General features: G+C 42.0%; 2 protein-coding genes and 1 long non-coding RNA gene across 4 annotated transcripts; 2 read left to right on the top strand and 1 right to left on the bottom strand.

Annotated features, from left to right (window-relative positions):
• The first annotated feature begins 2,511 nt into the window (after positions 1–2,511).
• Positions 2,512–12,409, top strand: acsl4a (acyl-CoA synthetase long chain family member 4a). 2 transcript variants are annotated; one of them, XM_085171798.1, is made up of 15 exons: positions 2,512–2,643; positions 4,474–5,012; positions 5,102–5,279; positions 5,408–5,517; positions 5,904–6,042; positions 6,129–6,279; positions 6,485–6,608; positions 7,190–7,261; positions 7,366–7,505; positions 7,602–7,774; positions 8,063–8,137; positions 8,232–8,420; positions 8,567–8,681; positions 10,833–10,990; positions 11,103–12,409. In XM_085171798.1, exons 2-15 carry the CDS (start codon positions 4,656–4,658, stop codon positions 11,258–11,260), a joined length of 2,139 nt encoding a protein of 712 aa, XP_085027924.1. In that variant the 5' UTR covers positions 2,512–2,643; positions 4,474–4,655; the 3' UTR covers positions 11,261–12,409. The 2 variants fall into 2 exon arrangements, with proteins under 2 accessions (XP_085027924.1, XP_085027929.1); XM_085171803.1 differs by lacking the exon at positions 2,512–2,643 and adding an exon at positions 4,362–4,377.
• On the top strand, positions 8,688–9,427 carry LOC146524302 (uncharacterized). The gene is made up of 2 exons (XR_014875960.1): positions 8,688–8,978; positions 9,055–9,427. It is a non-coding gene; the product is annotated as an uncharacterized LOC146524302 (long non-coding RNA).
• nxt2 (nuclear transport factor 2-like export factor 2) lies at positions 9,950–15,070 on the bottom strand. Its single transcript, XM_085171844.1, has 4 exons — positions 14,921–15,070; positions 14,752–14,838; positions 12,848–12,992; positions 9,950–12,709 (listed from the first exon to the last, which is right to left on the bottom strand). Exons 1-4 carry the CDS (start codon positions 14,933–14,935, stop codon positions 12,525–12,527), a joined length of 432 nt encoding a protein of 143 aa, XP_085027970.1. The 5' UTR covers positions 14,936–15,070; the 3' UTR covers positions 9,950–12,524.
• Between the last annotated feature and the right edge of the window lie 24 nt (positions 15,071–15,094).

Raw genomic sequence — 15,094 nt, 5'->3', positions numbered from 1 at the left:
ATGTCACTCCTGGTCTGATTGGGGAGGGGACCGGAGAAAACTACAGAGTCCGACATTGTTTTGGCAAAGTTGCACACCGATTCAATATTGATTTTAGTGACCTCCGATTGGCGTAACCGGGTGTCATTACTGCCGACGTGAATTATGATTTTACTGAATTTACATTTACCCTTAGCCAGCAGTTTTAAATTTCCTTCAATGTCGCCTGCTCTGGCCCCTGGAAGACAATTGACTATGGTTGCCGGTGTCTCTAGCTTCACATGTCTGAGAACAGAATCACCAATTACCAGAGTTTGACCCCCAGCGGGTGTGTCACCGAGTGGGGAAAAACGGTTAGACAAATGAACGGGTTGGTGGTGTACCTGGGGCTTCTGTTTAGGACTACGCTTCCTCCTCACCGTTACCCAGCCGTCTTTCCCCAGCTGCTTGGGATCTGCCGGGGAACAGCTAGCGGGGCCTACGCTATCTTCGGCTGCACCAGCTACAGAGGCCTGGCTAGCTAAGGGTGAGAGCAGGGTGCAAAGCCGAGTCTCCAGTTCAGTAATCCTGGCCTCCAGAGCTGCAAATATGCTACATTTGTTACAGATATCATTACTGCTAAAGGAGGCCGAGGAGTAACTAAACATCTGACACAATGAGCAAGAAAGTGCAGAAGGGACAGGTGAAGTAGCCATGGTGCTAACGGGTCAGCTACGAGCTAAGCTAGCGAAACAGTACAGAGACAGTGAGTGAATACTATAAATTAGGTAGTGAGTACACAGAAAGTGTGCTTCGGATGAAGCACGTGAAGATTATACTGTGAAAAAAGAATGTATTTAAAAGTTGTTAATTAAACTGCTAAGCAAATAAGCTACTCAGAAACACCACTGTGTTTGAGCAGGAACAGGAAGCGATACTATACCACAGAGCGAGCGAACACCAAGTGACAGCCACTAACAAGACTGGCTACGGATACCGACTACGGAACGGAGCAGTTGTCAGCCACCTCCTGTACATGGATGACATCAAGCTGTATGCCAAGAGTGAACGAGACATCGATTCACTGATCCACACTACCAGGCTATACAGCAATGACATTGGAATGTCGTTCGGGCTGGAGAAGTGTAGTCGGATGGTAACAAAGAGAGGGAAGGTAGTCAGAACTGAGGGGATTGAACTACCAGAAGGCAACATTGCAGACATAGAGGACAGTTACAAGTACCTGGGGATCCCGCAGGCGAATGGGAACCATGAAGAGGCCGCTAGGAAAGCTGCAACCACCAAGTACCTGCAGAGGGTCAGGCAAGTCCTGAGGAGTCAGTTGAACGGTAAGAACAAGATCCGGGCCATCAACACGTACGCCCTGCCCGTGATCAGGTACCCTGCTGGGGTAATAGGCTAGCCAAAGGAGGAGATAGAAGCCACTGACATAAAGACAAGAAAGCTCCTTACCATGCATGGAGGGTTTCACCCCAAGTCCAGCACCCTGAGGCTGTACGCTAAGCGGAAGGAAGGGGGTCGGGGACTGGTGAGTGTCAGCACCACAATCCAGGATGAGACAACGAACATCCAAGAATACATCACGAAGATGGCCCCAACTGACAGCGTGCTCAGGGACTCAGGGATGTGTGGAGCAGGTGAGATATGGCATCGTCTGTGGAACGATTAGTCCGGTAAGCAAACTGAAATGAGTCGATGGTGGCAGGAAGTGAAGAAGTGATGTGATCTCTCATCAGTCTTTCAAAACACTTCATTACAATTGAAGTCAGTGCTACTGGACGGTAGTCAAGCGGCAAGCGGACTATTGTCTCTTTGGAACAGGGACAATGATGGACTGTTTGAAGCACGTGGGAACCATTGCTTGGGCCAGGGAAAGGTTGAAGATCTCCGTGAACACCGGTGCTAGCTGGTCAGCGCAGGCTCTCAGGACCTGGCCAGGGATTGCATCTGGTCCTGCTGCCTTCCTGGTGTTCACCCTCCTGAAGGTGTTCCTCACGGCATGCTCTGTGATGATGAATGCATTGTCTTCACTGGTGCACTCCGAGCACGCGCAGCCGTTTGTTGTTTTAATGAGTGGCAATGGTGCTTTTACTTGAAAGAATTTTCAGTGACTTTAATAAAAATACCAAATCAGGCACACATCAAAGCAGGATCATAAATGTAAAAACCAGGTTTCAATCTAATATTATACGGGGTTATGTAAGCTCCATCGTATATAAACATAAATTATCAGAGCTCAGCTAGATTTGTGTAAGCTGCATAATATGTAAACAAATGATCTGATCTCAATTATCAGATCTATCTGCAAAATATATTAGATAAGAGTGCAAGTACGTAGTAACTTTTTTATTATTATTATTATTATTTTGCTTTTGTTTGGATGTAAACTTCGGAAAAATACACACATAACCATTACATGATGAAAGAAAAATACAGGTGCTGTAACAGAGCCAGAGAACATACGCATTACTGACTTCCTGTTGCCTTTTTCTTTTTAAGCGGACGTAGCATAAGAGAGCGCAAATCCACTTTGGCTGCTCATTGGTCGAGAAATATGGAATCAGATGACGTAGTGGTTCCGGGTTTCTAGGTCCCGACAAAAGGTAACTTTCGGTCATTCGTGAAAGAGCGGCACACGGCTGACCGGGCTTTCTTCAGCTGAAGGTAAGAACGCTGCCAGCCTGCCAATACAGGAGGGTATCACTCTCTAGCTGACCGCTGTAATCTCATTAGAGCCTTTATCCGTTAGTTAATATGTACTGCTAATATTGAGCAGGTTTAAGCGACAGCAGCTAACGTTAATCAACTTGCCAGTGAGACGCGCCGTGCCAGCAACGTGCGGCGGCTTTTGTCATCATTTCGTCTGCCATGCCGCTCCTGACCCATTGTCGTTTCAGTTCTAGATAAGGAGGTCAGATTTGCTTCCCAGCTCGCCTTATTTTGAAGCAGACCAATTATGTAAAGGGAGCAAGAAAGTCGCTTTAATTTTAATTACAGCTCGTATTGTTTTTCATGGTGTTTTAGCATAACGGGTTACAAGTGGAAACGGCAGACCCCGGCTACAACTTTAACATTTCCCGGTATTAAACTGTCGCTTTCGTTGGCAATACATGCCCTAAACGGATATGCAGTGTTGGGCTTTTTACCGTTAGATAACGTGTTATCACTCACAACTAGATTTAGACGTGCGAGGAGATTTGCATCGAACCACTCACTCCCGTATTCCCGTGTAAAATGATTTGAATTTACTTTTATTCAATTCCACCCAAGAGAGAGAGAGAGAGAAAAACTATTGCTTTAAACTAGTGAACCATGGCCTTTCCATCATCACCATCACCGTCCCCACGTCGTGTCATCACACAGGAATGTTTTCAGGGTATTTTTATTTCCACAGTAAGAGCCCAGAAAAAGATGCTGACATATAAATATTTCTTTCTCCGCCGCTTTGATTCATCTGTGGGTGTACTGTCATTCTTTAAGATGTATGGACAGATGTGACGTACACTGAGGATATGATTCACTGAAATGATTCACGATGAAGTGTGTGAGCTTTCAGGATTGGGAAAGCCAGTTACGTGGTTTGACCTTCTCTTTGCATAAATGTCTTAATGTAGCTAAGTACACAGTGTTCTTTTATTTGCAGGTAACCGGTGTCTGTCTTGTGCCATAAAGACACTTTCCACTTAATAGCCGAATGCCATAGGCTACAATTACTTTGTCACGTGCTAAACGGGTTCAGCACGTGACGTTTAGCCACAGAGCAAACATGTGGATATTGACTACATTTTGCAATTATGAGACACAATTTGTTTTAACTACTTGACCGCCTCTGCACTCCGAGGATATCAGCAGGCTGAGCTTGCTCTATAGTGACCCTTCCCTGACCACCAAGTGGGGTGAGCCTAAAGAGTATTGTCATTGGTTGTCTGCAGCACAATCCTTATTGGACAGTAGCCAGTCTGGTCAGAGTGACCACATCTCCGCACTACTTCATCCCTCCATGACCTTTCAGTTGACCTGTTGTTTAAAAGTAGGCAGGTGTTTGAGTGCAGCAGAGGACATTATAAGGAGCTGAGCACTGAAAGCGTTCAGACATACAGAGGCGGTTTGGTACGCAGCGAGGAGGTGGCGAGGCTGTGGATACTTGCCGTGTGCAGTGCAGTCTTCCTGTCTGTAAGAAGAGGTAGCACAGCGGTGGAAGGGTTTAGATAAGCCTCAGCTACTGATGGTTAATAGTTCACTTTTTATTTCCAATCTAGTGTTTTGTCAGAGTTCCTTTAAGCAAGAAGTCAACCACCAGACAAACTTAGTTAACCAGCCAACTTCCCTTTTGTGACATCTCTTGGCATGCGATAGATATTTGGGTGAAAATCAACTCTCTTGCTTTTGACTTTTAACGTGAGTTATTTAAGTGATCTCACAGGCAGCTGATGAATGAACTGTATCAATTGACTGTATTGTGTTTTTTGTTTTTCTTTTCTGTCTCAACTTTAGCTTAAGCATTTTGTGGACCAAATATTTACATGCTACAACTGTGGGACTCTTAAGAGTTTAAGAGCTTTTTTCCCCTCTTCCCGTCCAACACAATTCTCTTGACGCATCTCAAACATCTTTGGGACCACCAAGCTTTAAAGTTTTCTGATAACCTGCTGCTCAGCTCCCTTCCAGAAAAAAGCATGGGTCTTCAGTCAGACTCTGTCCTCCAATCTATCCTCCTTTTTCCAATCCACCTTATCATATGGCTGTACTCAATAGTCTCATTCCTGCCTTGGTACTACCTCACCGGAGCTGGCCAAGGAAAAGCTCTGTCCAAGAGGATAAAAGCCCGTTCCAAATCAGGATGTGCCGAGGGACCATACCGCTCCGTGGACCAATTTGATTCCCTGGCCAGGGAAGACTTCCCAGGCAAGGACACACTCGATAAGCTGTTCAAGCATGCTGTGCAGCGCTTCGGTGAAGCTGATTGTCTAGGAACCCGAGAGATTCTGAGCGAAGAGAACGAGACTCAGCCCAACGGCAAAGTTTTTAAAAAGGTATGGTTGCTTAGAGTTTACTGCTCTGTTGACAGATGCTTAAGTGATCAGAGATGTTCGGTGTTATTTATGTGACCTTCTCCTTTTAGCTGATCCTGGGGGAGTACAAATGGTTATCCTACAATGAACTCGACTCCATAGTCAGTGAGTTTGGCAGTGGATTGGCGGCTTTGGGGCAGCAACCCAAAAGCACTATTGCAGTCTTCTGTGAAACCAGGGCAGAGTGGATGATCACTGCTCAGGCATGCTTCAGACGCAATTTCCCACGTAAGTATATCTCAGTGCGTTCAATCCAAGGTTTTGGGGTCAGATAGCGTGAATGCTGTGTTAAGTGTTTCATAATTTAATTATCTCACTCACTGAGATCCCTTTTTTAAACAATATTATTATTGCAGTGGTGACGTTCTACGCCACACTGGGGGAGGAGGCGATTGCTTTTGGACTGAATGAGACGGGTGTTTCACATTTGATCACCAGCGTGGAGCTCCTTGAGACTAAGCTGAAAGTGAGTTAATCCTTTACAGCACATGGTCTAACCACCACTCCTAAGAACAAGAGAAGCAGTGATATGATTATTCTCATGAGACGTCTTTGTTTACCATCTAACCAGCCTCAATTATCATCACATGATTATAATTTAAGATGTAGCAAATTGTTAACATTAAATTTTGGAAAACCCAGAATAATGTTTTTGTCCACTGCTTCATCGATGAAATAAGGAACACAGAATTGATTTTTTTAAAGCATTTTTTAAAAATGCATTTACTGGCTTTCTGTTACAAAGAAAATCCCAAAAGGACTATCACTTTTTTAAAAATGTTATTTATAGAAGGAAATCTTGTACTTGGGCATCCTCCTGTAACATTTTTACTCTTTGCTTTTTCTGCATAGACTGTACTGCCACAGATCCCCAACCTGAAGCATGTGATTTATGTGGATGACAAGAAAATGAACACAGAAGGCTACCCAGCAGGGCTTTCCATCCGCAGCATGCAGTCTGTACGAGAGATGGGCAGGCAGCCGGAGAATGGTGTGTATTTCTGACTCACTCTGGTTGTGCTTTTTGTCCTATTTCAGGCACAGTACAAGACAGTAATGCTTTCCTTTGTTCTACAGTGGCTAGGGCAATTGTTGAGCCCCAGCTATCCGATCTGGCTGTTGTGATGTACACCAGCGGTTCCACAGGCAGACCCAAAGGAGTTGTCATTGTCCACAGTAACCTAATTGCAGGAATGACAGGCCAGTGTGAACGCATCCCTGGGCTCGGGTGAGTTGCAGCAATGGCTGATTTGTAGTATTTTAGTAAGGCTACTTGGAGATGTGAAGAAATCTAAGAAAAAAAGAAAGTTATTTCAAATTGCAACTAAGGAAGTGCAGTCAAAGATCCTCAGTGTAAACATTGGAAAGAGGAACCGAAAATGTCTACTAATCGTTGGTCCTAACCAAGACTTTCAATGACTCTACTGTGGCAGGCCTAATGATACCTACATAGCCTATCTGCCTCTGGCTCATGTTCTGGAAATGACAGCTGAAATCTCCTGTGTCACATATGGTTGTCGGATTGGCTATTCGTCCCCACAGACACTGTCAGACCAGGTAAGCAGCACCGACGCCAGGTTGCATTGTTTCTGTCACTGTAGTCTTTATTTTAATTGACTCTTAGTGGTGTTGCTGTTAATATTTAGATGAAAAGTCTGGTTTATTTCAACCTGTTGTTTTTCACAGTCTAAGTGGCCATTGTGACCCTTGCATGCCGTGGCATCGGTCCACACTTTATCTACATTGTAAAGATTTGAGGAAACAAGAGTTCACAAAACCAGATGTGAATCGTGTTTATCATGGCAAACAGTAGCTCTCCAAAAAGACAGCTTTTTATATTTATTTTTTAATCTTACTTAAAGGAGATGGCTAACTTAGCCCACTGGAAGTTTTGCTAACTGCGCAACAAATCAGTTGGAAATGATGAGAAACACTTTAATAATGTCTGGTTTTATTAAAACTTGAGGCATGAGTTTGTTCACAAACCAGTGTGACTTGATCTTGCCTTTGTCGATTAGATTCTGTAGTCTGTGACCACAATAGTCACATCAGTGGGAAGCAGGGCAGATTGAGGAGGAGTTACATTACAAACGTTGGACAATTATTTCAATCTTTTTTTTCCCCCTTCTCCTCTTTAGTCTACCAGGATAAAGAAGGGAAGTAAAGGAGACTGCTCTGTGCTCAGGCCCACACTGATGGCAGCTGTGCCAGTAAAAACCTTGTTTTTTATTTATCCTGTTCGTGTCTTGCTTAATTATTTTATTTTGTTTGCCAACTAGTGTCTAAATAACTCCTATATGTTTGGTCCAAAAAGGAAATCATGGATCGCATCAACAAGAACGTGATGAGCAAAGTGCAGGAAATGGGTTTTGTTCAGAAGATGCTGTTTACACTGGGCTACAATTATAAACTGGAGCAGATCAGGAGGGGCTATGACGCACCACTCTGCAATGCGTAAGAAGCATCCTATGCGTTCCTGTGACCCTTGCACTAAAACGCGATTGGCTTGTTTAACTTAAAATCAAAACACTGCGTGATCTCTCTTTGCAGCTTGTTGTTCCGGAAAGTAAAGAAACTGCTGGGTGGGCGAGTGAGGATGATGCTGTCTGGAGGAGCGCCCCTGTCCCCGGCCACTCAGAGATTTATGAATGTGTGTTTTTGCTGTCCAGTGGGCCAGGGCTACGGCCTCACTGAGACCTGTGGAGCAGGCACTATCACAGAGGGTAAGATAACATTTTGAGTGCCCAAAATAATGACAGATGAGTTCAAATTTAGGCATTATTTAATTTAAAAGAAACAAATCCTGACTTATTTAGTCAGTTTTATTTTAAGATGGATTAACTAAAGTGCCTCAGTTCCCTAGTATTTGCTGACTGGAAGCAGTCATTATTGTAGTGAGCCTGGCCAATAGTCACACAGGATAAACAAATACCTCAGTATAGAAGCAGATGGGCCTAAATTGAAAATAATGTTTAAATAACTGTTCTTAAGAAATGTTTTTCATTTTACAGTTGAAGACATCAGCACCGGTCGTGTTGGAGCTCCTCTGATTTGCTGTGAGATTAGACTCAGGGACTGGGCTGAAGGTATGTTTGGGGGGGAAAACATGCCGGGACACGCTTGTGCAGAATGGAAAGATCTCCATTGCAGCGTACTCATGTGTTTTTTATTTTCACTCAGGCGGCTACACCAGTAAAGACAAGCCAAATCCAAGAGGGGAGATCTTGATCGGTGGCCCCAATGTAACCATGGGCTACTACAGGAGCGAAGGCAACAATCAGGACTTCTTTGTGGATGAAAATGGTCAGAGATGGTTCTGCACCGGAGATGTAGGAGAGGTTTACCCAGATGGCTGTTTACAAATTGTTGGTGTGTATATTTCTTTTTCTGGGCGGGGGTGGGACGCTACTGTGAATGATACGTATTGTGTAAAGCCCTTTGAGTGCTTAAGTGGAGTTTTTAAAAAGGTGCTATATAAAAATCAGTCCATTTATCATTTACTTTTTCTCATTAAGACCGCAAGAAAGATTTGGTGAAACTGCAGGCTGGAGAGTACGTTTCTCTCGGTAAAGTGGAATCTACTCTGAAAAACTGCCCTCTTATAGACAACATCTGTGCTTATGCAAACAGGTGAGTGACCTACTTTTTTTTTTTTCCTTATTTATTCAGGGAAAGTTAAAATGGTAGGAGATGCAATTTAGAGGCAAAGTTTTTCCATATCCCAATATATGATTTACATCTGGATCAACGAGTATAATGGCAGATTATAAACGATATGGGGAAACAGCTGAATGAATTTGCAGATGGTGACCTTTCCACAAGCTGTTTACAGTTCAAACATCATATTCAACTGCTACAGGCGTCTGTGTTTTTACTCTAAACTTAAGAACACGAGTGCTTCTTGAAACATTTTTTCACTCTTCACATGTTTGACTTTGGAGAAAAATTATATTATAGCGATCAGTCATAGATTCATATCAGTTTCATATGCATGATAGGTCAGCTGAGGTTTTGTGCTAATAAACACTGACTAAACACAGATTTGCATATGACGGGTACAAAAAAATATTATTTCACGAGTTACTTGCATAAAGTTAGAATTACAGGAAATGTTATTCAGGGTCAGGGTTTCTTATCAGTTGATGCAAATGAACCAGGAAATGAGATAAAAGATAAAGGTACTAGTAAACAACCCAGATGACATTTCCATGAAATGTTTACTTGTACGTATGGTATATTCATCAGCTACAGGCTGTTTCTATTTGTATTATACATGATTGCGTATCTATAGAAATGTCTTTCACTTATCTCACACTTGAGATTTGAGATGATGATCTCCATTTGAAAATGTGAATGACACTTTTTTTTTTTTTTTTATCATCAGTTTAATAAATGCAGTACATAATGCAGTATATGGACAAAAGAATTGGGCCACACCTTGCAATCATTGTTTTCTGTTCTTAGCCAAATGCATATACAACCAAGCACCTAGCCATGTGATCTGCCTTTGCAAACATCCGGGAAAGAGTGGGTCATTGTAAAGAGCTCACTGAATGTGAGTGTGGTGCTGTAATAGGACAAAGTTAGTGTGGGACATTTTTTCCCTACTAGATATTCTACAGTTGACTGTAAATGTATTATTGGAACCACAGCAACTCAGAGCATGTAAAGTTGCAGAGCAGGGTTTTATAAAGTCATCAACGATCTGCTGATTCAATAACTGCAGAGTTTCAAACATCAGCATAAACACTGTGCATGGGGAGCTTCACGGTGTGAGTTTGCATGGCTGAGCAGCTCCTGTAGGTCATCCAGCACTTTTGTCCATGTAATGTATTTTAACATATTGAATTAAGCAAGCTACGGTTTAATTCATTGGGTAGGTGTTTTGTTTTTTAAATATTATTATTATTATTTTGTTTTTTCTGACCAAATACAGTGTTAAGCAAGTGTTTATTTCTGGGCTCTTAATATAAACATAATGTGCAGGAAAACGTTTTTCAACCTAAATTTAGTCCAGTGTGTTCAACATGTGTGTACTGTTCTAATTATGCAGGCAGGTTTAGTTCCACTTCTGAAAAGGGGCACCCGGTTTAGTTACAACAGTACTGACGTGTTGTCAGAACAGTTTAAACATGGTATATTGCATAATATTACACAGAGATGGTTACTCAGGCTATCCCAGCCGTAGCAGTATTTCTCAACGTTGCCAGCACTTGCTTGTGTCTCACAGCTCCACTCCTTGAATTCTTTTCTCCTTTTATCATTCCACATCACTCAGCACCGCTCCTGCAGTCATTCTTTGCCTTTTTTGTTTTTTTTCCCCTGTGCTTATTATACCTTCATGTTTACACTTTAAATCATTTCCAGTCTGAGTTCTTCTCCAAGCTCCAGTAAAATCAAATTGTTACTGTTCATACATAATTACCTGACAGGCTTTTGCGCCTACACACTTGAACCGACAGCTTTCAGTGTGAACACCCAAACCGTCACGAAATTCTTCCCACTTCAGATGTGTCACCTGCACTCTGGCTGACATGAGAACTCCAAGTGACGTTTAAGTGTCTTAATGACGACTGAATCGACAAATGTAGCGCTCACTTCGACTTCAGCTGATATCGGAACAATTAAATTTGGCACCTAATTAGACTGAAGTGATTACGGCTGCAACTTGAATTGATTATTTCGTCTGTAGTTGTTCAGTGGTGGGCATGCAACGTAATGTTGAACCGTTTCTAAACTACTTCTTCTTTTTTTTTTTTTTTTAATTGTGTGGCCTTGCAGTGATCAGAACTATGTGATCAGCTTTGTGGTTCCCAATCAGAAAAAGCTCACAGAACTGGCCAAACAGAGGGGCATAGAGGGGACATGGGAGGAGATCTGCACTAATCCTGAAATGGAAAGCGAGGTCCTGAAGGCGATCAAGGAGGTCGCCACTAACAGTAAGAGTCCATTAAGTCTTTTCACAGCATTGTGATAATAGAAGCTATGCAAGTTTTGCTTTCATCCATACTTTGTCCAAACGTGCCTGAACATCACTTTCCTTCCTTGTAGTTAAACTCCAGGGATTTGAGATTCCAGTGAAGGTGCATCTGAGTCCAGAGCCGTGGACGCCTGAAACGGGCCTAGTCACAGATGCGTTCAAGTTGAAGAGGAAAGAGCTGAAGAACCACTATCTCCATCACATAGAGAGAATGTATGGGAGGAAGTAACTTCCAGCAGGCCCACACCACCCAGGAGTTACTGCTTTCACCATAACCACGATTTTTATGTGTAAATATTCCTCTGGTTACAAAGCTGTACTTTGTTTGTGTTCCACAGCTTCACAGAGAAAAGCGTAAGCTGTAAATAGTTGTAGCCGTTTATCCGTGTGTGTGTGTGTGTGTGTGTGAGAGAATGTGTGAGTGTGAGAAGTTGTGTTTGTAAGAGACGCACCAAAGTGTCAGTTTTTGTTATTAGAAGGGTGAAAAGCTATTGCAGCTCTCAACTGCCATCCATTGGAAATTGCTGGGACTCTTATTTGTAGCTGTTAGAAACGGCATCTTCGGTCCACATGTTGCTTAAGTCTTGCTGCTGCTTTTATTGAAAATGTTTCAAAAAATAAAGGAAAAAAATGCCACCATGATTGCAGAGGCATGTCATGCTGTTTTGTAAAGTTGGAGTACTGATGTTAAGGTGCCTTCAGTCTGCAGTTCTCATGTAGTCGAGCAGAGGTGGTAGCTAGACAGTTTAAAAAAAAAAGAAAAAAAAAAAAGGCTGAATGCCGTGTTTACTTGACTGAAAGGAAAAATACTCCCCACTGCAGACACATTGACACGATTAAGAGCATTTACAGTCGTTTGTCCGTGTCTGTAGCTTTGTTTTTGTTTCTTACCTGTGTTTTATTTATGCTTTAATGTTATTTTAATGGTTTGTTAAGAAAGGAAGACCAAAATGTGTTGGCCTAAATGACTCAGGAAGACGGACAAATGTTTTAATATATGAAGTTGTCAAATGTGGGGTATAGAAACATTTTGACAAATGTTTGTAGGCACCTTATTAAAAAAGCATGATTAACTACTAAACTGCTTAGCCTTTATTATAGTCACAACTGGCATACTGTAATACTGTGCGTACTTTACCTCAGTTAATAGGTTATTGTACGATTTGGTATAAAGGATCCTTTGAACTCTGTTTTAATGTGTTTTCTATGTATTTTTCCAAATACTGTCATGTTGGTGGATTTGCATTGTTAAAAGTTAAGTACACAGACGATGGCAGTCACTTCAGTTGTTTGGTGAACCTACGTGTATTTATTACTCCCATCATTGCAGTCACATGCCTTGTTCGACATCTCAAGAATAAACACCTTTTCGTACTCAGTGTTGTATGACACTTTATTTTATTACAAAAAAACTGAATATACAAATGCAATATTTATTATTATAAAGGTGATCACTGCTGAGGCCTTTGTACACTTCAGGGGAAAGCAGAGCCTCAGCTATTCCAGTCTTGAAAGCGGAAACAGTCGCTAGCGATCTTCCACACGGGCTGATCGTTGTTGGGTGAAGCCTGAGCCGTTAGGAGAAAGTTCTGGTTGAAAAAACGCTGTTTGTTCCCTTCAAACTTGACTGTGCCACCGGTCACCACAAGCAGTGTTGTCTGGCCTTGGGTTGCTTGCTCTGTGAATGAGGAGAAGTTAAAGTTATTTTCTAAAGCAGCAACAGAATAAAGGTTTACATTCACATTTTAATGAGACAATATGATTAATAGGGATCAATTTAATAGTTCAAATGTGAGTTTGGGATTGACCCACTGACCGTGCACAGGCTGGCAATCCAGTGTTTGAACCTGGAACTCGCTAGATGGCAGGGACTCAAAAAACTCGCCCAGGGCTTCCTGTCCCGACACCGCATTCCCGTTCCACACCAAGGTGGCCTTGTCCAGGTAGAGCCGGATTAAGTTCTAGCACATGGGAGCCAGAAAATGGTGAACATTAACAGCAACAGTGACATCAGCCTGTAGCAGAGCACCATGCTCATTAGCTCTAGTGAAACTGAAAAGTAGTTTTCATTTTAAAGATCACAATCACTTTAAGAATAAGACTGCTTTCACTGCAGAGGAGCTGTGGGTTAGTAGGGAGCTCACAGTTGAATCCACTTTAATAAATTTACATCACAGGCCCCAATAAGGAAGTCTTCACAATATCTCATACTTAGAAGATTTTAAAGCTAAGTTTCAACATGCTATAACCTACACTCATTGGCCACATTATCAGGTACTTATTCAAGCTGGAGCCCAACCGATGTACTGACCAATATATCAGATATATCAGGACTTATAATGACCAACAGATGAAAAATGTAAAGATGAAACAGATGAAACACCCAGAAGAGCATCTGTGGATGCATTCAAAACTTGAAGCAGATTGGCTACAGCAGCAGAAGACCACAGGCTGTCACTCGAGCTAAGAACAGGAAGCGGAGACTACAATTCACACGTGCTAACTAAAGTTGACCAAATACAGAAGACTAGAAAACGTTGCCTGATCTGATGATTTTTGCTTTCTGCTGCAACATTTGGCAGAGTCTGAATTTGTTGTAAACAAAGTGATAGCACAGATCCATCCTTGTATCAACAGTTAAGGATGGTGGAGGCGTGATGGCGTAGGTCAGTGATTCTCAAAGTGTGGGCTGCCCCACCCCCGGCAGGCCACAAAAGGTACTGCAGGTAGGCTGCAGTAATAACAGAAATTCAGTTTGTAATTACTCACAAGTATGTACACTTAAACATTTATATACATTTATCTGAAACAGAAATTAAAATTGGTAACTGGAGGTGGTTAGTTTGTGATATTACTCATTACTTTAACTTAAACTCTGTATTGAAGGAGTGGGTCACACATTGGCCTTAACACTTTTCATATGGCTGCACAACATTAGCAATTTATAGCTAATGTGGTATGTGTTTTTGGAATAACATTTTCAATGAAATACGTCATTTTTCTTTGGTCTTTAACATTTTTATAAGAGTTTAAGATTTAGAACTGGGTGGGTCCCAAATGATTTTCTGTTTTTTAAAATGGTCACAGCACTCTTGACTTTGGGAATGACTGGTGTAATGGGACATTTTCTTGGTACATATTAGGCTCCTTTGTACCAGCTGTTTAAATGTCACATCTTAGCTGACATTGCTGACCATATGCATCCCCTTGTGACCACAGTGATGACTACTACAAGCGCTTCCATCACATCGCAAAGCTCAGGCCGTCTCAGACTGATTTCTTGAACATGACAATGAATTCACTGTAGTAAAATGGCCTCCGGTCATTAGATCACAATCCAACTTGTCCTTTCAAAGTGGAACAGGAGTTACATCATGGATATGCAGCTGACAAATCTCTGATGCTGTCAAGTCCACAAGCACCAAAATCACTTTGTTGAATCTTTGCCATGAAGATTTAAGACGGGACTGAAGGAAAAAGAGAGACGCAACTAGAAATGTGTGGCTAATGGAATGACCGGGGGTTGGTTGTTTTTTTACGGATTCAAAGCTTATTGGTCCTTCACATTTAGGGATTACAGAATTAAGACAAAGAAATGTGTTGACTCGACCACACGTGGAAAATAAGGTAACACGGGGCGTATTTACGGCACTTTCGGGCCACCGTATACAGTTTGGTCTTAGAAATTAATTTAAGTTAAATTCCAGAAACAAAACTCACCCGCCTCTTCTTATCCATACAGTCGTAATAAATGTTGACAAATTCTTCTGAATATCTGCATGACTGGTCGGCATGAGTCCTGAAATCCTGAAGAGATAACTACGTATTAATCAAAGCTGAACACGGTGATTTAACGTGTGTTTTTTGGAAACGGCATGGAAAAGCTTACCAGGGTGGTTGCCATATGAACGGATAAATTATTGGAAACAACTCAAAACAAAAATATTACAAAAAGACTGGGAAAACTTCACAATTCAGACTTCTTTTCTTCTCTTGTTATTCCTTTAGCAACCAACACATTTCTATCACACTGGGTATTACTTCCTCGGGGCACCAACTCTGC

Source organism: Neolamprologus multifasciatus, chromosome 2 (genome assembly GCF_963576455.1).
Source record: "Neolamprologus multifasciatus chromosome 2, fNeoMul1.2, whole genome shotgun sequence".
In the NCBI taxonomy this organism is placed as follows: domain Eukaryota; kingdom Metazoa; phylum Chordata; class Actinopteri; order Cichliformes; family Cichlidae; genus Neolamprologus; species Neolamprologus multifasciatus.
This window is presented reverse-complemented; position numbering and strand designations above follow the sequence as displayed.